The sequence below is a fragment of the Cervus elaphus genome, chromosome 18, assembly GCF_910594005.1.
Source record: "Cervus elaphus chromosome 18, mCerEla1.1, whole genome shotgun sequence".
Lineage (NCBI taxonomy): Eukaryota > Metazoa > Chordata > Mammalia > Artiodactyla > Cervidae > Cervus > Cervus elaphus.
This window is the reverse complement of record NC_057832.1, coordinates 53,176,706-53,199,635: the sequence shown is the minus strand read 5'-3', so window position 1 is coordinate 53,199,635 and position 22,930 is coordinate 53,176,706. Positions and strand designations below refer to the sequence as shown.

At 40.2% G+C, this 22,930-nt stretch overlaps 2 protein-coding genes across 2 annotated transcripts in view; one reads left to right on the top strand and one right to left on the bottom strand.

The window, feature by feature from the left end:
- The first annotated feature begins 2,635 nt into the window (after positions 1 to 2,635).
- Positions 2,636 to 22,930, top strand: part of SLC26A5 (solute carrier family 26 member 5) — a 65,497-nt gene continuing 45,202 nt past the window's right edge. Inside the window, exon 1 of the mRNA XM_043873283.1 lies at positions 2,636 to 2,756. The gene's annotated coding sequence lies outside the window, so the exon portion shown is untranslated. The remainder of the gene's footprint in view (positions 2,757 to 22,930) is intronic.
- LOC122673858 (putative HTLV-1-related endogenous sequence) lies at positions 2,659 to 3,428 on the bottom strand. The gene is made up of 2 exons (XM_043871785.1): positions 3,227 to 3,428; positions 2,659 to 2,981 (listed from the first exon to the last, which is right to left on the bottom strand). Exons 1-2 carry the CDS (start codon positions 3,426 to 3,428, stop codon positions 2,659 to 2,661), a joined length of 525 nt encoding a protein of 174 aa, XP_043727720.1.

Below are 22,930 nucleotides of genomic sequence, written 5' to 3'. Positions count from 1 at the left end.
CAAACTGCTTCACATACAAAATACAGTAGTAAATACAAAAAGTAACTATGCATTTATTTATTGTTCAGAAGGGAAAAAAAAAAAACAGCAGCTGATAGTGCAAGAATTCTAGTTCAGAGGTGAGACAGTCTTGTCATCATTACTGTATCTTCCATTTAGTCCTTTGGGTGCTTATTATAAATGAATTTTTACAGTATTTTTAAAATCCAACATGGATGGAAATGGATGCTGTCTTTATAGATGTGGGAGACCGTGCAATGACAGTGGGAAAGTCTGCCTCTCTCCAGTGGCCTCATTACCTTATTCCAGCCTCTGGATCCATTGTCTAGAAACCATGCCAATACAGCAGAGAAAGAGAAGTTAACTCTGGAAACGTAATTTCTTATGGAGAGAATACTGGTAGAATAATTTGTGGAAATACATATGAATAATAAAAAGAAACTGTGTGTGAGAAATATTGCCTCAGTAAATCTAAAGACAGTAAACTAACACCAAAATTGTTACAGAAATTCCTGAATATTACTATCCATAGAAAACAGACATACTGTGATAAGTGAGGCACTTTTGACCACCTCTACAATTATCTTAAAAAAACTAAACAACTCCCTTAAACATTAAAGAAGAAAGTCAATCCTTACTAATTCTAATGTAATTTCTTTCACATTCATGTTTTAGGTGATTTGAAGTTAATTATCTGGTCTTCCTCTAAATTTCCTATCTGTAATAAAATATTTGTAACTATAAAATATTGGAAACTACATAAATATGCAAACATAGGTGGGTGAGTGAACACAGTGTGGTACATAGACACAATGAAGTATTATATAACTGTTAAAAAGAATGAATGAAAATCTCTGTGAAGTGATATACAGTGATTTCCAGAGATATTGAGACATGAAAAAAAGCTGAGGAAAAAAGAGCATTTACAGTCATCATTATTTGAGAAAGGAAACTAGAACACATACCTGTATCTGCCCAGCTTTGTGATGAGAAACCAGGAAGAATAAGCCAGGAAACCATGAAGTTGTTTACTCCTGAGGGGACTGGGTAGAATGGAACAAAGGAGGGAAGACATTTCTCTGACTACATTTATATAGCTTTCACTTTGGGGATCAATGTTAATCTTCTACAAATTTAAAATTTAAATCAAGCCACCAAAAGGAAAATAAACTAAACTAGAAACAACAGCACTAACTCACAAAGCTGTCCTAATATGAGTTAATACAGGTACGGTGCTTAGAACCACGCCAAGCACATGTGCCAAATACTGAGTATTACTCAGTATTACTGTTAGAATTGTCATATTAAGTCACCTGACTGTTAGCTCCAAAAATAGTTTATAATCTACCTGTCTACAGTGTTACTGCTCAAAATCTGACCCTCCAATCGGCCCACCAGCCTCACCCAGGAACTTGTTAGAAGTGCCTATCTCAGGCTCCAACCCAGACGGACTCCATCAGACTCTGCATTTTTAACAAGATCTCCTATGTACATTACAGTTTAAGTACTGGGCTCAAGGACTGACAAGGTAATCTCATAAGATGACAAAGTGTCAAATGGACGACACCGGAAGTGTATGTCACAGGTACCCAATTCCTCCTCAGTATCTCACTGTTAGGATTTATTCAGAGATGATCAAAGTCTGAAGAAAAGTACACACGCCGAGATACCAGTAAGTTCATCACCGGACTCTCAGGCTAGTGTGGTACCCTTGAAGAGAGTGCCCTCGTGTGGAAGAGAGAGGAATTTCCAGCTCTTCCTCCCGGGCAGCGTTATGAAGGTGATGCTCGGCCTCTGATGGGATGGTGCTAGTTCTCCAGGCGCACTTTTCAGCTTTGAGAGCCGCCGCCAAGTAACTAGCTTATCATACAGTCGCTTTGGAAATGCAAAAAGCAGGGGAGGGGTGGTTGTGGGAAGTGACTCTAATGAACCAACCATAATCCTTGCTAAGATAAGGCCATAGGAAAGTTTTTATACCGAAATCATTTCTGCCGTTCCTCTTCTTGGATTGGAGCACTCTGGCCACGGTGCTCTCTTATTAGGCGTTAAAAGCCCAACAGACTCTTTCCTTCCCTCCTTCCTCCTTATTTCATCCCTTCCTTCTTTCCACACTCCGTTTTCCATTTACCTTCCTGTCTCCTAAACTGCTATCAGGTCGCATTACTTAATAAAAAGCAAAAACTGATTTGTACATTCTAACTCGAAGGCCTGGGAAAGAATCCGTGACGCATATGTTCAAGTGTTTATCCGAGGCAACTCCTAAAAAAAAAAAAAAAAAAAAAATTCACAGTCATTCAGTTTTGTCATTGTTCCTGTGTCAACATGATTCTCCATAAGGAGTGTATTTTGAAATATATATTAGCTTATTTTCATTACAAACAAAAAAAAAATAGTAAGATATGTTTCCCACTTGAATACTACCGCTTTATTTACCGTGTTTGCTCCACGAATCCCACCGTCAAGACCCCGTGAGCAGCGGGAGACAAACGGGGGTGTTTCCGTGGCGTTGGGGGGCTGGACGGGCGGCGCATAGTCTCCAGCACACCGTAAAAGTTCTAGAAGTGGGAGAAGAGACCTCGGGGTCGCAGGGGTCGCGCGGGGGGGGGCGGGGCGGGCTCGGGTTACGGGGCCCGCGGGACGGCGCGCCTCCACAGCCCGTCAGGGAAGCAGCGGCGAGGCACCGCGGCGGCGGCGGCGGCTCCGGAGCGCGGCGGGGCGGCGGCTCCGCCCAGGGCAGCGCCGGGCAGCGCCGGCCGGTGAGTGCGCGCGGGCCGGGGCCGGGGCCGGGGCCGGGGCCGGGGCGGAGCTGCGGCGGCGCGCACGGAGCGCCCACCGCCGGGTCCTCGGGGACCCACGGGATTCCCGCGTCGCCGCCTCTCCCGGCACCTCTAGCTCCGCTCTGTCTCTCGGGCGCTCCTGAAACTGCTTTCCTAAAGTGAATTCAGCATTTGACTTGCCCACACCTTGCCCGTCTCTAGCCCCTGACAGGAAAATCCCAAGAAGCGCCTGCCTTTGCAGACCTCCGACTCAGGCCTCCCCGTCCGCAGCGGCCGCAGAGATTGTTGTTGTTTCTCCCAGACGTTTGTATCTTTACTGGACGTGTGCAACTCTTTGGTTCTGACCAACCTTCTGCTGTTCACAACTTTGCTTTCATAGCTTCTCAGGTACCCAGAACGTTCTCAGCCTTGCCGAGCTGTGCGCAGCCTCAAAACCCCGTCCTACTTACTGCAGCCCGCGCGTCCCCCAGCCCCGGGGGTGCCTTCGCCTGCTCTCCGGAGCCGAGCGCTGCCCCTAGTCCAGCCGGGGTTCGGGGTGGGTTCTGCCGTTTGGACGGCCAGGGTTCCCCGAGAGGGTCTGTAGTTCGGAGTCGGGACGGCTCCCCTCCGCGCCCGGGGCAAGCTTGTACCTGGAGTCCCTGGCTTCTCCATGAGCGGAGGGCTTGCTGAGGGCCTTCCTGCCGAAAAATTGGGTAGTGGTGGCCTCCTGCCTAAAAACGCTTCTAAACACTTGCCGTGATGGGCGCTCAACCGCAATAGGAGTTCTGATACGAGGGCCTGACTTAACATTTAATAAAGTAGTTGATCAGGAAATCAGTTTACTTGTGTCGACTGCCTGCTTGAGGCGCACTCTGGGCAAGACCCACGAGGAAGCGTGCTGGAAGCTGTGCAAGGACCTTCGCTTGTAGGGAAGGCAGCAGTCAGGCTGTGAGGAAGGCTGTGAGGAGACTTTTCCTCACTGGGATGAGTACTGTGTATCAATCCGAGGTCTCAAATTTTCAAAACATGTAAGGAAACACAACAGATAGGGCAGGTTCAGGGTGGAGGGTGCACTGAGATTCGGCGTTTTCTTATCTGAAAAGTGGGAACAATGTTTATTATATAAATTTAAGGTAAGCTTGGCAAATGCAGGGGAATTTGAAGGATGCAATAGGAAGTGCAAGCCTTCTTGAAGTCAAATTTGAAAGTTTTATGCACGCAATCCTTATAATTACTTCCATAGTTTTTCTGTTTCTGAAGACTTTCTGGCAGGGGACAGGAGGCAGGAGAGAGAAATTCAATCTAATTTACATTACAAAGAAACTTGGGGTGAAGAATTCCTAGGTAAGGTTGCTATGGCTGATACCTTAAGTGCACTGCTGGAAAGCATTCTAGCCTGTAAGTAACACCTGAAGCCCCAATTCTGTTACGTAGGGTTTCTTTTCTTTCTTTCTTTTCTTTTCTCTTTAACTACTCTGAAACTATACAGAGTTACACGTTCCTCATTAATTTATGAGTGATACCAAAAGAATTGACTCAGTCCAACAAGAATTTGAGCTCCTTTCCTGTACGAGGCACTTTGCTAAGAGCTGCAGAGGATGAAAGATGCGGGAACTTTGCAATTAAAACAGCAGTAGCAACAACAGGAGGCTGATTTGTGAAGAGTAGATGCAGGTGTGCACTGCCTATTCAATTTAAAATTAAAACCAGTTGGGCTTTTATTTATTCTAAATGCCATGTGTAGCCCCTGATATCTTTATCATTTGGTTAATTTATTTTTCCTATCATTGCCTATCATTGCCAGTGGTCTGCATTTTAGTAATTCCAAAGTAAAAGGTTTTCTAGGAAATGCAACTAAATGAGAATGTAAGTCCGTTTTCCCAGTGTTTGCTTTATCATGAAGTTAATTAAGTCAAAATCAACAAGAAAAATTAGGAGATGATTACTTTCTTTTCATTTCAATCTAGTAAGACAAAGTCAGCATAAATAAGTTTAATACTCTCTTCCCTCCCAAACTGTTTTATCTAAGTCCATTCTTTTGGAGGATGATCCACCTTCATGAAATCTTTCCATCCTTCTTTTGGAAGACAATTCCAGAGGCCAATTTCACAAAACCTTTCATTGTAGATACCAGAAGCCATCAGCATCACCACATCACCTTCTTCCCAGTCTTACCCTTCAAAACAGTTGTATTCTACAGGACTTTAGGGAGGGGACAGGTCATTTTTAAAATCTGGTCAAAGCTAGGACTTTATCCTTGGAAAAAAATGCACATGCACTCAGAATATTGTATATCTCTTGGAGGATTCATGATGCCTTGCTCAAGAACAGCGGCAGTGTGGAAATGAAGCAAGGATGTGGTTACATCTATAAACTGTGGATATAATTTGATTTACTTCAAATGGAATAATACCTGGCTTTTTGAGTTAGTGTTCTGTGAATGGGAAGTAAAAACTATTATTTATAAAATGCTAAAGACAAATTAGTCCTATTAATTTTTTAGTTAATCAAGATCAGCTTTTATCCTGAACATTATGAATCTGGTTTTTCAATTTTTGGCATTCTTCTCAAGGAAATGTTTCTGAGATTATTTTTCTCTCAGCACTGATGCCTCATTCAGGATGGTTTCTCATGTGCCAACTTTTGTAATTTGGGAATGGCTGAGTTCAAAATTTGAACTTGCTCAATCTCACAGTTCACACAGGAAGGATATATATGTCACATAATTACCATATTCAGTTTGAACCACGGTGACAGCCCTAGTTGTGTCTTGGAGAGACTTGTTTGGTATTAGGAGTGAGTGGAGAACATTAAGAATATCCTGGATGTAGCTTCTTTTGAAGAACCAGCAACCTCTGGATTACCTTTCCTTCTTCTATTCCTAGGGCCAAGGAGCGAGATCTCTCTTCTCCAGCTCTCAGCCCCCTGGATCAGGGCTTCATTGAACTGCACTAGACTGGCCGTCTGGGTTCCCTGCCCCCTGCTCTGTGCTGCACGTTGGATCTGACTGAGTAGAGGCCCCCTGGAACTAGTCAATGGTAGAGTGAATCAGAGGTAGTGATGGATTTTACCTGGACTACGATTCTTAACATTTCCAGAAGCCAATATCACATTGCACTATTTGTAAGAAAACAGTAAGACAGAATGCCAGAAGCATCACTGCTTACTCTCTCCTTTTAACTTGGATCAAGACCAACCCAATCGATCCTTAGATAGTTTTGACTTACCTTATATTTTTTACTATTTATTTGTTTGGCGGCATTGGGCCTTAGTTGTGGCCCTTGGGATCTTAGTTGCATCAGGCGGGATCTGTCTGCTGCACGCAGGCTCAGTAGTTGGAGTGCACAGGCATAGGTGCATGTGGGATCTTAGTCCCCCAAGCAGCGATGGAACCCTCCACTGTGGAAGGTGGATTCTTAACCACTGGACCACCAGGGAAGTCCCTTGACTTACCTTATTGTTGAGTGACAACTAAGTAGCTGGTCACACCCATACAACGTCATTGATGGATGTGCTCAGTCATGTCCAGCTCTTGCGGCCCCATGGACTATAGCCCACCAGGGTCCTCTGCTCGTGGAATTTTCCAGGCAAGAATACTGGATGGGGTTGCCATTTCCTACTCCAGGGGATCTTCCCAACCCAGGTGTTGAACCCACGTCTCTTGCATCTCCTGCATTGGCAGACTGATTCTTTACCACCAGTGCCACCTGGGGGGCCCTTAGAATGTCAATGATACACATTAATTGGATTGGTAAATTAATGGACATCATGGTTTTAATCTAAGCTCTGCCCTTAACTAGGTACGTGATCTTGGGCGAATAACAAATTAAATTCCTTGGACCGTATTTTTCTTGTGTAAAATGAAGGTGTCGTAAGGGATCAGTGGTTCTCAACTACTATGTAGTCCCACACGTCTGAATCACATGTAGAATTTACTTAAAATATGTATATACACTGGATCAGAGATTCTGATTTAATTGAACTGGGGCAGGGCCAGACATCTCTGTTTTTTAAAAGCCCGCCTCCACCCCACCCCACCCCACCCCCCAAGAAGTGCTAATATCCAGCCAAGATTGAGAATCCCTGGGTTAAATCAACACTAAGAACTGATTCTAAAATAGTGTAACTTAAAGATAGAAAAGCAGACCAGTAAAATCTGTTTCATGTGTGGCTTAGGCCAGCATTACATATACTCCACAGTAACCAAGCCTACACACGCTTTTCTAAGAAGCAGCCCAAATCAAGCAATTTAAATTTATTCAGGGAGTATTCTGTGCCTTCTTGCCATTTCAGTATTCCTACGATGCTTTGCGAGTTCTCAGCGCCTTGTACATTTTGATGGACTGAATTAGATATAACTCTGCCCCTCTAAAATGATTAGCTGTTCCTGAAGGTTCCCAGGGACGATTATCTCTCTTCTCTTGGTGTCCATGCCTGTGTTTACTAGCCTATTGAAAGTTTCTCCTAGAGGTGATCTGTGACTTTCTGGGGTTGAGGAGAAGGTGTCAGCAAGGGATAAGGGTGATCACATCGATTGTTGCTGAAATGTGAGCTTCTGTGACCAAACTGAGATAAAAAAAAAAAAAAAAGATCCTCATGCCTTCTCAAGTAGTTGTAGACTATCAAGTTACCAGAACTGGGATAGGGAAAAAAGAGCACATTGTTTACTTTCATCATTTGTTGGGACCTAATCTTGTTGCCATTACATCATAAATTCAATTCAGGTTCACACTTTGAAAATTATTCTTCAAGTTAAAGCTAGAAGTTACTGTAATCCACGAAATTTCTGTTTATCTTTCTCTTTTTTTCCCTTCTGCTGCCCTTCATATTCCAAAATACTTAGAAGAAGAAAAAAACAGTGTATTTGTGCGACTGTCAGATCAGTAAAGAGAAACAGACATGAGTTGACAAAAGATAGAAAGGCATTAAGGAGGAAGGAGGCCCATGGATCACTTAATTTTTTTTTCTTTTCTCTCTGCTGTTGGGCTTAGAGCTGCTATGCATTTATTCTCAAATTTTCTAAAGTTTAAGCAAATTGTATCTCAGCTGCTATGTGTTAGGAAATGTGGGCTTGCAGCCCATGATCCATGATCCTTGCAGCCCCCTCCCATACATGGTGCATTGAGTGCTATCCTAATAGGGTACAGCCTGGACATGTTGTTGTCGTTTAGTCACCAAGTCATGTCCGACTCTTTTGCAACCCCATGGACCCACCATGCTCCTCTGTCCATGGGATTTCCCAAGCAAGAATACTGGAGTGGGTTGCCATTTCCTTCACCAGGGAATCTTCCTTACCAGGGATCTAACCCACATTGGCAGGCTGATTCTTTACCACTGAGCCACCAGGGAAACCCAACTTGGTCTAAATTCAACGTTGACCAGTCCCAGGGCCTGTCTTAATCCTAAATAATGTCTTAGGTTGGGCAGTATTTTTTCTGGAGTGGAAAGCCACTGACTCCAGGGCTCTTTGTGTCTCAGAGCTGCCCATACCTGATGTCAAAAGTCTGATGAAGAACCACAGACCCAACTCAGCCCTCACCTTTCCATCCACCTAGAGCTATGCACTCACTCAAAAAAATCTCTAAGGTTGGATTTATTTTGTGGGTTTATTGCTGATCATTGTTCCCAAAGATTTAGTGATACTGGGTACATGCTGTTTTGTTATTTCGTAATTTTTTCTTTCTCTACTCAAAATGAATTAACATAGGAATAAATGTACTAGGAAAAAGATGATTTTATCATCATAATTTTAAATCTAACAAAGTTTATTCTTGCTAAACTCAAACACCCAGTTATGTATTTATATATAAGCGTTTGAAAGTAAAAGAAAGTGTAGTTGCTCAGTCATGTCCGACTCTTTGCGACTCCGACTCTTTGCGACTTTGTAGCCCTCCAGGCTCCTTTGTCCTTGGAATTCTCTAAGCAATAGTGCTAGAGTGGATTGCCATTTCCTTCTCCAGGGGATCTTTCCGACTCAGGGATCGAACCTGGGTCTCTCACATCACAGGCAGATTCTTTACCATCTGAGCCACAAGGGAAGTCTTGTCCTCCCACAAAAATCTAATATTTGAAGATAGTAAGTATAGTCAGGGTTCTTAGGATCATCACTAGTTTGCTTTTTAATCTTTTATTCCTCAAAACACCTGAATATTGTAAGGTAATTAGAAATGATAACATTTTCTTAACTGTTCCCTGTTTTACTGAACACTTAACAATGGTCTCCAGAGCTAACAGGGGTTTTTATTTCTTCATTCTTTTCTTCGTTCCTTCCTTCCTTGATTCATTCAACCATTCAACATATGTCTAGTGAATTCCTACCATGTACCTGTCCTCATGTAACTTTCATTTTTGTGAAGAGAGGAGGGAAGACAGAAAATAAAGTAAAATACAGTGTGGGTTAGATGGTGATACATGCCATGGAGGAAAATAAAGCTGGGAAGAAGGCCATGGAGGAGTTGGTTGCACAATATGTAAAATAAAGTGGCCTGAAAAGGTGGTGGAAAAAGTTATGAAGCTTTCTGGGAGTGGAGCTTTCTGGCCAACACGAAGGTCCTGAGGCAGTTATGTGCCTGGTATATTCACAAAACAGCAGGGAGGTTTGAATGTCTGGAGCAGAGTGATGAGGTGTAAGTAGAAGGAAATTAAATCACCTAAGAAAGGGGCAGCTGAGGGGTAGAGTTTGGGAGGGTGTGAAAGATCTTGTAGGTCCTTGTAGGGCCTTTTCAGTGGGATGCTTATAAAGTGAAATGATGGTGCAGTTTCTTAGTATTTAGTCAAAATAGCAGAAGCCCTGTGATCTCCTTTGTTACACGCTCTGGATATTCCCCACTTTTTTGTTTTGTCACCAAATCAGTCTCTTCCCATCCTTTGCCTTTATCCTTTATCCCCAAGGCTGACTCTAGAATGGGATTGAGTCTCCCAATGGTTGCTTTCTTGATGCCCCGAAGATAAGACTTGCCCTTCTTTTTAAAGAATGTGCTGCTAGTCACTGAAGAAGAAAAACTGTCAGTACCAAAACCAGTAATCATAAGGGAAATTAATAAACCTATACAAAATATATTCTTGGTTTATACTATAGCCCAGACACAAAATGGTTACACTACTGGTGAATGGAATTTAGCCTGTGTTTTGTTGAGTCCACACGTTGTTTTCTAAAAAATTTGTGTTGATTTCCAACATTAAAATTTTTTTAATTAAGGGAAGTTTTCATTAAAATATAGTTTCAAGTGTTCTTTAAAAATTGGACATTCTATTTATATGAGGCTCTAGAACAGACTTCCCTGGTACCTCAGACGATAAAGCATCTGCCTACAATGCAGGAGACCTGGGTTCGATCCCTGGGTCAGGAAGATCCCCTGGAGAAGGAAATGGCAACCCACTCCAATACTCTTGCCTGGAAAATCCCATGGACCGAGGAGCCTAGTAGGCTACAGTCCATTGGGTCACAAAGAGTCAGACATGACTGAGCGACTTCACTTCTCTTCACTTCTTCTAGAACAGACAAAAATAATCCATGATGATGGAAATCAGAACTGAGGCTGCCTGACATAGGAGTATGGTAGAGACTGACTTGGTAGGGCCACCAGGCAAAATTTTGGATGATGAAATGGTTCTCTGCATAGTAGTCTGAAATGCATGGTTGTGGTTCAATTGCTCAGTCATGTCTGACTCTTTGCCACCCCATGGACTGCAGCATGCCAAGCTTCCCTGTCCTTCACCATCTCCCAGAGTTTTCTCAAACTCATGTCCATTGGGTTGGTGATGCCATCCAACTATCTCATCCTCTGTCGTCCCCTTCTCCTACCACCTTCTATCTTTTGCAGCAACAGGATCTTTTCTAATGAGTCAGCTCTTTGCATCAGGTGGCCAAAGTATTGGAGTTCAGCACCAGTCCTTCCAATGAATATTCAGGGTTGATTTCCTTTAGGATTGACTGATTAGATATCCTTGCATGGTAAAACACATTAAACAATGTACTGGTCTGTACAGTTTACTATATGTCAGTTGAACCTCACTATGAAGGAAGTTTAAAATGGAAGCCAACATTCAGTAAGAGCTGACTAGTGCTGACCACTTAGAGCTTGGCATGTGCTCTCAAGATTGGCATAAACTTATTACCTGGTTCACTTCAATTATTGTCATTACATACCTGGGCTTTCCTGCTGGCTCAGCAGGTAAAGAATCTGCCTGCAATGTGAGAGACCTGAGTTCAATCCCTGGATTGGGAAGATCCACTGGAGAAGGGAAAGGCTACCCACTCCAGTGTTCTGGCCTGGAGAATTTCATGGACTGTATAATTCATGGGATTTCAAAGAGTCAGACATGAATGAGCGACTTTCACTTTCACCAGGATCCTGTAGGTGATATTGGTGTGTGATTTATGCAGTAGTGGTTTTGATTTCAACTATCAACAGAGGACAAATCTGAAGAGGCCTGATATGTTTAATTGGCAGTGGAGAAATTAGTACCTGCCTCCTCGGGTTGTATGTGAAGCAGGTAACAGAAACATAATCTTAATAGCTTGGATCAGTCAAGCAGCTCACCTACGTCCATCTCTCAGTGGTATTCTCAAATGTGGGACCCTCTGAGGTCCCTAAACGTAAGTCTCAGCTTTCCTCTCAAATGCAAATCTCCTGTGCTTGCAGACTCCTCCTCTGAAAGGATAACAGAAAGTACATTTAGCTCCTATTACCAGCACTTAAAACTTACTTTTATTATATTTGTTATGTGTTTGTTATTTGTTTCTTATGTGTCTACCACAGAAATCTTGGAAAGTGTGGACAAAAGGAAAATAAAATTACCCACAATTCTGAACATAACCTCTGTTTACCATTTTGTGGTAAATGCTTTCAAATTTTTCTTCATAATGTCATAATACAAAATATGCCTATATATTTTATGTTAAAAATATATTTACTATATAAAATTTAGCACACAATCACCAAATTTGCAAATTAAAAAAAAACAAGTTAAAGATGAAAGATAACATCCTAGGCACAGGCATTTGCCTTCTTCTATCCTATAAGTCTTTTTAAATGGCTGTGACATTTTGCAGATAATAGAAAGAACCTGAAGAGAGTGGGGGCAAGTTATCGATAAAAAAAAACCAGGAAATTGGTGCAGGAAGGACCACCATGGGAGGGAGAGTGACCTTCTAGAAAGAAGCTCAGGGCATGGAGTCAAGGACAGAGAGCAGGCAAGAGCAAGGGGGCCTGAAAGCAGAGAGCTCGATGGAAAGTCTTTATGGGTTAGTTAAGGTGAGCCAGAGCTTCTAATTGAGTTTGGCATTGTGGGGTAAATCCTTTCTCTTTCTGGCATTTGAAAAGAGAGTGAACCCTAGTCTGAAGGCCAGCTCTTGCCCCCTCACACTAAAGTCAAACCAGAAGTTGAAGAGCCTGCTCTGCTGTGCAAAGGTTCCTGATCACCGTTCCATTCAGGGGAGAATCCTGCCCTGAAAGACCTGTGTACAAGAGAGTGGAGGAAGGTGACCCCAGTTAGTCAGAAAAGTCAGTGAGGTCTTTATATATAATCAGAAAAGTCAGTGATGTCTTTATATATATATACACACACACACATGTACACTCACACACACACATATTTATAAAACCAAGAATAACCTGACATATGAAGGAGTATGAAAAAAACAACCCCAAGAAAAACAGTTATTAATGTCAGAGAGGAGATTGTTTAAAATAGCTTTTAACTTAGAGTTACCAAAGGGGAAGCAGGAGGGGAGGGATAAATCAGAAGTTTGGGATTAACAGATAGACACTATTAGTGGATTGGCCCGAAGTTTTGTTCAGGTTCTCCATAATATCTTACAGAAAACCTAAACAAACTTTTTGGCCCACCCAATATGTTATTCAAACTAGATAAATAATAAGAATCTACTGTATAGCAAAGGGAACTATATTCAATAATTGTAATAACTTATAATAGGAAAGAATGTAAAAAAGAATACTTATATATATACATATACACATACATATATATATAACTGAATCACTTTGCCATATACCTGAAACTAACACAGCATTGTAAATCACTATACTTCAATTTAAAAATATATATAAGGACTACCAAAAAAAGAAAAATATATATAAAATAGCTTTTAAAAATAAAAAAATCTTAGTACCCTCAGAGTGATTTAAAATGTATTGTTTTCATACAACAAAAATATAATTCTATAAAGAAGGAATAATCGGAAAACAGACAAAAAAGATCTTGAGATTTTAAAAAGGAATTACTGAAATCAATTTAGTAGAGCAGCTGAAAGATAAAGTTTAAGCAGTCTCCTGGAATGAACAACCAAATGTCAAAGAGATGGAGAATATATATGCTAGAAAAGATAAGAAACATAGAAAACAGTTCATTATGTCCAACTTCAATCTATTGGGGCTCTAGAAAGAGAACATAAAGTCACTTAAGACTGATATTAAGCTTCTCATCACTGAATAGGACACCAAACTACAATGGAGCAGTGCCTTCAAAGTTATGAGGGAAAATGATTTTGAACCTAAAATTCTGTTGCCAATTAAATTATTAAGTGTGAAAGTAAAATGAGAACATTTTCAGGTCTTCAGAGACTCAGGAAATTTGCTTCCAAGTACCCTTTCTTAAACAATTACCTAAGGATGTGCTCCATCAAAATGAGAGCAGAAAGAAAGAAGGAGGAAGATGTGAAATAAGAGTGTTATTCCCCCAGTACAATCCTAGGCTGGCAGATTTGTACCAGACTTAGAAAAAAAATAAAGTGATACAACTTAAAAACAAAAAGTAGTCAATAAACTCTAAGAATAATGACTTTAGGAAGAACTAAGTAACTTCTGTTCAATAGATAGGACCAGTAATGAACTATATTCACATAGTTAAAAATAAGAGGGCATCTAGCAACCTGGGGTATTAAACTAACTCATGCAGACCTCTCTTCAGTACAAACACACAAAAATAAAGGATAAGACACAATGAAATGTATAAGTAAATCAGTCAGTCAGTTCAGTCACTCAGTCATGTCCGACTCTTTGCAACCCCATGCGTGGCAGCACACCAGGCCTCCCTGTCCATCACCAACTCCCAGAGTTTACTCAAACTCATGCCTTTTGAGTCAGTGATGCCATCCAACCATCTCATCCTCTGTCGTCCCCTTCACCTCCCGCCTTCAATCTTTCCCAGCATCAGGACCTTTTCATATGAGTCAGCTCTTCGCATTAGGTGGCCAAAGTATTGGAGTTTCAGCTTCAACATCAGTCCTTCCAATGAACACCCAGGACTGATCTCCTTTAGGATGGACTGGTTGGATCTCCTTGCAGTCTAAGGGACTCTCAAGAGGCTTCTCCAACACCATAGTTCAGAAGCATCAATTCTTCGGCGCTCAGCTTTCTTTATAGTCCAACTCTCACATCCATACATGACTACTGGAAAAACTATAGCCTTGACTAGATGGACCTTTGTTGGCAAAGTAATGTCTCTGCTTGTTAATATGCTGTCTAGGTTGATCATAACTTTACTTCCAAGGAGTAACCATCTTTTAATTTCATGGCTGCAGTCACCATCTGCAGTGATTTTGGAGCCCAAAAAAATAAAGTCTGCCACTGTTTCCCCATCTATTTGCCATGAAGTGATGGGACCAGATGCCATGATCTTAGTTTTCTGAATGTTGAGTTTTAAGTCAACTTTTTCACTCTCCTCTTTCACTTTCATCAAGAAACTCTTTAGTTCTTCTTCATTTTCTGCCATAAAGGTGATGTCATCTGCATATCCAAGGTTATTGATGTTTCTCCCGGTAATCTTGATTCCAGCTAGTGCTTCATCCAGCCCAGCATTTCTCATGATGTACTCTGCATATACAGCCTTGACATACTCCTTTTCCTATTTGGAAATAGTCAACTTTAAAATAAAGACTACCAAAAGAATGCAGAAAATCATTTAGAAGAGCAGTTAGTGCAAGTTTATACCCAGCACAACCATAGCAGTTTCTCTGGAGGAATATCTCAGGATACAGACCCTGAGATATAGAGATGGGATTATGCCATTTAAATCTGGAAGGAAGACGTGACCTCAGGCACAAGGAAACATGGAACCTCTTCTTATCTCCCCCCACTTAATATGAGCTCACAATTTAAAAAGCCTATAAACAATCATAAGGGAGTTTGAGCGAACAAAACAAATAGAAGAAATCCCAAAGAATCAAAAATAATAGAAATATATGAAAAAAGTTATAATTGTGTTAAAAATTGTTAAAGGGATAAAAAGAATAGAAAACAAAATGAAAAAGACAGTGCATAAAAAGAACAGTATATTTCAAAAAGAAAATAAAGATGAAGAATACAGACATTGATTATTTTTAGTTAATGTATTAACTAAACAACATATTACCCAAAGGAAGATTGGTGAACTGGAAGTCAAATCTGAGAAAATCACCTAAGATCAACCCGTTGAGATTAAATGATGAAAAATGTCATAGGTTGAAAGACACATTGGTATAAAGAGGAGCTCCAGTAGATGTCTAATAGAAATTTCAGAAGGAAAGAATGGAGAGAATGTTTTAGCCTATATTGGTTACATAAGTAAACAAAATGTAATACAATCTGGAAAAAAATAGTAGGGAGTAAGGAGACTTAAATATTCATTTTCCATAGTAAGCACTCATAGATAATACCTAAATTCAATAAATCAAAAGATAGCCATATATTGCTTAGAGTAGTAGTTCTCAATTCTTAAGGAGATTTGGAAATGTATCACAGTGACTGGAGGATGCTACGGGCATTTAGTATCGGGGACGAACATGCTAAATGCACAGCACAGTTCCACGTATGTCTCCCAAAATATTAATACTAATAACACTCTTTCTGAGAAAAGCTGATTTAGAGTTAAAAATAAGCCCACCAGAACTAAAAACAAAAAACTATTTTAAGAAAAAATTTATTTTAGGGAATAGAGTGGGGAGAAGATGGGTGGAAAACCATTTATTTTTGTGATTAGTCCTTCCATAATACTTGTATTTTTACTATGTCTGTATTATGTTTATTAAAGAAGACTGGTAAGCCAGTATATTGTTCTTCCATTTTCACTTAAAGAGAACTCTTTCTTATTAAAATATCTGTCATTCAAACTTAAGCACCAATATGAATTACTGAGCTTTTTATCCCAAAGAAGATTCTAGAGGCATATCTTGTGAGTATTAATGATCTTTCATGTGTTCCTAGTTGGAAAATAAATCTTGCAATTTATCACCTTAAGGAGGCATAGAAAATTAGTGCTGGGATGATTAGTATCTTTAGTGGAGTTGACTAATTCTCTCATAGTAGGTGGTTTTGATCAGTAGTTCTGCATAGGACAAAGGAGAATGGGAATATGGTCAAATAGCTAGAGCACATGGCTTCAAATTGAAATGTGTAGCCTGCTTTTTATGATCCTTTAAGACCACATCCTTTCAACCTCTCCAGTTTCATTTTCACTGACTACCTAAAAAAAGTTTCTGCCAGTACTTCTGGTCTTCTGTGACTGTGCAGTGCTGTCCTGTGCTTAGTCACTCAGTCTTGTCCAACTCTTTGAGATCCCATGGACTAGCCCGCCAGGCTCCGCAGTCCATGGGGATTCTCCAGGCAAGAATACTGGAGTGGGTTGCCATGCCCTCCTCCAGGGGATCTTCCCAACCCAGAGATCGAATCCAGGTCTCCTGCATTGCAGACAGATTCTTTCCCATCTGAGCCACCAGGGAAGCCCAAAAATACTGGAATGGGTAACCTATCCCTTCTTTAGGGGAACTTCCCGACCCAGGAATTGAACCGGGGTCTCCTGCATTGCAGGCAGATTCTTTACCAGCTGAGTTACCAGGGAAGCCCATTCTGTGACTAGGTCCCATTAATTTTTACCTTTCACTTCTCTGTACATAATCACATGCCTCACTTAAAGGTCAGTTTTCATTCCAATCCCAAAGAAAGGCAATGCCAAAGAGTGTTCAAACAACCACACAATTGCACTCATTTCACACACTAGCAAAATAATGCTCAAAATTCTCCGAGAACTTTCAGATGTTCAAGCTGAATTTGGAAAAGGAAGAGGAACCAGAGATCAAATTGCAGGCATCCATTGGATCATAGAATAAGCAAGAGAATTCCAGAAAAACATCTATTTCTGCTTCATTGACAAGCTAAAGACTTTGATTGTGTGGATCACAACAAACTGTGGAAAATAAGTAAAGAGATGGGAATACCAGACCATATTACCTGTCTCCTGAGAAACCTGTATACAGGTCAAGAAGGAACAGTTAGAACCAGACATGGAACAATAGACTGGTTCCAAATTGAGAAAGGAGTACGTCAAGGCTGTATATTGTCGCCCTGCTTCTATAAGTTATGTGCAGAGTACGTCATGCAAAATGCCAGGCTGGATGAAGCACAAGCTGGAATCAAGACTGCCGGGAGAAATATCAATAACCTCAGATAGGCAGATGACACCACCCTTATGGCAGAAGTGAAAAGCAACTAAAAAGTCTTTTGATGATGGTGAAAGTGGAGCAGAAGTGAAAAGCAACTAAAAAGTCTTTTGATGATGGTGAAAGTGGAGAGTGAAAAAGTTGGCTTAAACCTCAACATTCAAAAAACGAAGATCATGGAGTCCATTCCCATCACTTCATGGCAAATAGATGGGGAAACAATGGAGACAGTGACAGACTTTATTTTCTTGGGCTCCAAAATCACTGAAGACAGTGACTTCAGCAATGAAATTAAAAGACACTTGCTCCTTGGAAGAAAAGCTATGACAAACCTAGACAGCATGTTAAGAAGCAGAGACATTATTTTGCCAACAAAGGTCCATATAGTCAAACTACGGTTTTTCCAGTAGTCATATATGGTTGTGAGAGTTAGACCATAAAGAAGACTGAGTGCCAAAGAATTGATGCTTTTGGACTATGGTGTTGGAGAAGACTCTGGAGAGTCCTTTGGACTGCAAGGAGATCAAACCAGTCAATCCTAAAGAAAATCAACCCTGAATATTCATTGGAAGGACTGATGCTGAAGCTGAAGCTCCAATACTTTGGTCACCTGATGTGAAGAGCTGACTCACTGGATAAGACCCTAATGCTGGGAAAGATTGAAGGCTGGAGGAGAAGGGGACGACAGAGGATGCAATGGTTGGATGGCATCACCAGCTCAATGGACATGAATTTGAGCAAGCTCTGGGAGACGGTGAAGGACAGGGAAGCCTGGTGTGCTGCAGTCCATGGGGTCACAAAAAGTTGGACATGACTGAGCAACTGAACAACAATAATCCATCCCTCAAGAGCTACTTCCAGGTAGTATCCTCTCTGAAGCCTTCCTTGAGCTCTAGTCTTGCTTCTAATTTGGTTAAGACCACCATGCTTCATAAGCAACAGATCACAAGTGGGAGTATATGCCTGTAATTAATATAACTTAGATAGAAGTAGATAAATATTTTGATATGATTAGTCTGATACACAGTTAATGAAGCAACATAGCATAAGAACATGGTTTCTGCAGTGAGCAGTCCTAAATTCCAATCCAGGCTATTATTACTTCATCTGAAAAACATGAATAATTCCTGCCTTACATAGATGCTGAGAACTTCAATTTCAGTCTCAATTAATATTATACTATAATTAACTATTATTGTATATATATAAGGAACTCACATAAATGTCTCTCATTTATATTATGTTAAGTCAATTTGTAGTTTTTATGTACCCACTTTGTAAGTTGTCCAATACTTAAATAGAGCATTAACATTGTTTAAATATAGACTATATTTTATTACCATTAACATTGTTTAAATATGGACTGTGTTTCATTACTATTATACACATAAACTCACAGAGATTGAAAAACAAAATCTCACTTGTGATAGCAGAAAATTAGAAGTAGCCTAAGTAGTCTAATGATAAAGAAGTGAAAAATGAAAGTGTTAGTCATTTAGTCGTGTCTGACTCTTTGTGCCCCATGGACTGTAACCTGCCAGGCACCTCTGTCCATGGAATTCTCCAGGCAAGAATACTGGAGTGGGTTGCCATTCCCTTCTAGATGCTTAACTAAATCATGGTATATATATTAGAAAATATTATATAATCATTAAAAAATATCTTCTGATGCTTATTGATATGGCAAAATGTTTATGAAATAATGTTAGGTACAAAATATTTTAATGGAAAACTATTAAGACAGTATCTCAGTTCTGTAAATATACATTACATATATGTACATACATTGTATTTTTAATATACATTTAACATATCATTTATGCATGAGAAAAGTGAAAAATTACATATTGTGCTATATATTACTTTTATAATGAGGAAATAGTAGCATGATTTTTATATCAAAGGCCCTCGATCTCATTTCCTAAATATTTATATTTTGTCATCAATGATCTCTTACTCCCATCCCCAAAACCTCCTACATTCCCCTATATGTTCCATTATGTCATATGCCCATACCCATCTGTAAGAAATCCTTTAAAGGATATAGATTGCAGAGACCCTAGATGACAGGTCCCTGAGGGCATGTACCAGAACTTTTTAATCTCTAAGCATAGCCAACTGGTAAATTTTAGCCAAACTTATAAGTAGGGACTAAGTAGATTTGCATTGAGCAAATTAATAGATGGAGACCCAAGGACTTGAGAAATGAAGCATATGAAGTAAATGTGAGTGAAGTTCAGTTAAAAGGTAATAGTATAAAATAGATAGCCAGTGGGAATTTGCTATATGATTCAGGGAACTCAAACAGGACCTCTGTATCAACCTAGAGGGGTGCAGTGGGGAGGGAAATGGGAGGGAGGTTCAAGAGGGAGGGGACGTGTAATACCTATGGCTGATTCATGTTGATGTTTGACAGAAAACAGCAAAATTCTGTAAATCAATTATCCTTCAATTAAAAAATAAATAAAATTTGAAAGATGATAGTAATTATAAATAATAAATATTAAGTGTCTTACTGTTAGTGTTTCATAATTCTTATATTAAGCTTCAGTGCAGCACTACTAGGACTGGCCAAGCAAATTATGGAACATCCATGTAACAGCACGCTCTGCGACTGTTTTAAAAAACATGAGGATGAGGAAGCTCTTTTGTATTGTTATGGAAAGGTCACCAAGATAGAGTAAGTGAAAAAAGCAAGGTGCAGAATGGTGTAAGTCATGCTACTGTTTATGGGAAGAAGACTATGTACTTATATCTGCTTGTGTAGAAATTATCTCTGAGAAGACACAAGAAGCTGACACCATGATTGCCTTCCAGTTATGAAACGGTAGTACAACGTCACTTGAATGCTTCTTACACATGAATTTTTGAACCTTGTGAATGTGTTGGTGATTCAAAATGCCACGTAAATGCAGACAGAAGAAAATCATTATCCCCATTTACAAATGAGCAACAGAGATTAAAGGAAATTAGGTACACTGCTCAAAGTAGCAATAATAATGGTCACATTTACTGAGCACTTACTGTGTGCCAGGCCCCAGTTGAAGTACTTTAGAGACATTTCCTTTTTACATGTATAATTTTTTTCTTATTATTATTATTTTTTACTTTACTGGGTCTTAGTTGCTGAGCAGGCTTTTGCCATATGTGACTTGTGGGGGCTGCTCTTGCCGTGAGCAGGCTTCTCATTGCGATGAGTTCTCTTGTGGTGCACGAGCTCTAGGTCGTGAACTTCGTGAGCTCAGTAGTTGCGGCTCCTGGGCCCTTAGAGCACAGGCTGAGTGGTTGTGATACACAGGCTTAGTTGCTCACCAGCATGTGGGACCCTCCCAGACCAGGGATTAGTCTGGTCCGAATTGGTCTGCATTGGTCTGCATCAATCAGTCTGCATTGGTAGGCAGATTCTTTACCACTGAGCAACCAGAGAAGCCCAAAACTTTTTCTCATTTATTTTCACAGATCTATGATGATTTTATCCGAGTGGTATAGCTGAAGAATCTGAAGGAAACATAATTTATTTTCCATTCAGGACACTTTGGAAGTAATAATTACTCTGGGACAGCAAGCATAAGCCAGGACTAGGGTCACTGTATTTAGAGAGGTCAGGTAACTTGCTAGATGTCCCAGCAAGAGGGAACACCAGGACTGGAACTTAGGTCTGAGAGAATCCACAGCCTGTCTCCTGACTGCCACTTATGGATAAGCAAATGAAGGCTTGCAGAATGCACACACCTATGAAATGACAGTTCCAGCCTCCAACACAGTCCTTCTGAGCCCAAAGCCTACCAAATGGTGTTGCCTCTCAGAATGCAAATCTAAGAATCCTTTGCCCTAGGAATTGAATGGGAGGTGGATAATTACCAAAGAAGAGAGAAAGGATAGGAAGAGCCACAGACCATATCCTCGAGCAACCATGGTCCCCACCACTCACAAACACTCCGAGAGCGTTCAGGCCACAAGCTGCATGTTGCTATGTGTTAGGTGTTCAAACAATCACGCTGTCCTCACAGAGCTTACAGTCTGCATTCAGGACCAGCCTGCAGGGATTATTGGGCCTTTGGCTCTTTCCACATGTTGGGCCACTTCAATTAATCCGTGATCATTAATAAGGAAAAGCAGGGAGTTTATCTTGGTTATGCTAAAAGTCCTAGAGGTATAGAAAAGAGGAAGCAGGTTTTTCAAATTCGTTTAAAGAGAAGACTGTGAATGTCGTAAGTGAAAGAAAAATTTTTTTCTGGACTATAATCTTTCTCTGTGAGCTCTGAAAAATACAGACTCCAGAATTACTAAATCAGAATCTCTAAAGGTATTTTAAGCTCTCCTTGTGATTTCAAGGAGAAATCTGTGGTATTTTAAGCTCTCCTCGTCATTTCAACATGCTTCCAAGTTTGTTGTGACTGGTCTATTTGACCCTATGATAACAGCATAGGACAGCTCAGAACGCTTGAGAGGCAGAACTAGGGCCAGACCCTGACCCCAACCTTCGGTTTGGAGCATCTTCTACAAAACCATAGTAAACCTTCATTATTGGCAAGCAACTAATTCTTGCTTTTAGTTTGAAGTGAAAAATGTTGCTGCTACATTTTTATTTATAAATATGTGTGCTTTTTAAAATTACTTTGAATAGGAAGCAAGGTTTGCATTTTGAGAATATTTTGGGATAAGTCAAGTGAGTATAAATGAGTTCATTTTCACATTTACACAGTGAGGAAGTTAAACTGGATGGTTTACAAAATTACTTTCAAATCTAGAAATCAATGTTGAAAAGTATTCTAAACTGTTTTTAAATCCCTTCTTTCATAGCTTTGAAAAACAGGGCTTCAACATTGAGATCACTTTGCTTTTCTGTCATTAGTATTTTTGTTGGAGACTCTGTCAGAAGACTTGTTCCTTAGGGCCATCTGAAAGGTGACTTTTCTCATATGAGGGTTTATGTACTTAGTTTTATAACTTGGTGATTTATAACGGCAGTCCACATACTGGAAGCTCATTATCTGTCAGATAGTCATCTGGTCATTTGATCTCCTGCCTTGGTCCCTTGGTTACTTTGCCTCTCTTCTGATATATAACCTCTTCTTCTGATAAAGTGGTGATTGTGATGATTATGATTATTGTGATGAGCATACAAAGTTCCCCCAAAGGACAATCTTTCATTTTAACATCCTCTTCTCCTTTACTCTTCCCAGGAGTCCTTTCCTTTCTCAGTTGAGACATCTTTGAACTTCTGAATAGATATCTCAAGGAGGACAAAAATTGTGGCCAGGGTCCTAAAACCTCAAAAGAGTTTGAGAATCCCCTCTTTTCTGTGTCTCTTCCTGACCTACAGAGAGTTATTATTGTTACCAGATTTAGCAAACGACAATATGAGACACTCAACTGTAACTAAGTTGGGATAAAGAATAAAATTTTAATATAAGTATGCAATATTTGGAACATACTTTTACTAACCATTTGTTACTTATCTGACATTCACATTTTAACTAGACATCCTATAATTTACTTGGCAACTCTGCAGAGAGTCCATACCCTAAGGCTTTTTTAGTTCATCTGATGTTTTGGGGTCTAAATTCTTTTAATATTTGCTCTTAATTTAAAACTTGAATGGAATGTTTGTAATAACTAAGATTTCAGTTTTCTTTAGCATTTTCATAAAGTGTAGCATTTGCACTGCCCACCTACACACAATTCCCTTTTGCTGTGAGAATATAGAATAGAAATAAGACTTTTCTGTAGAAAC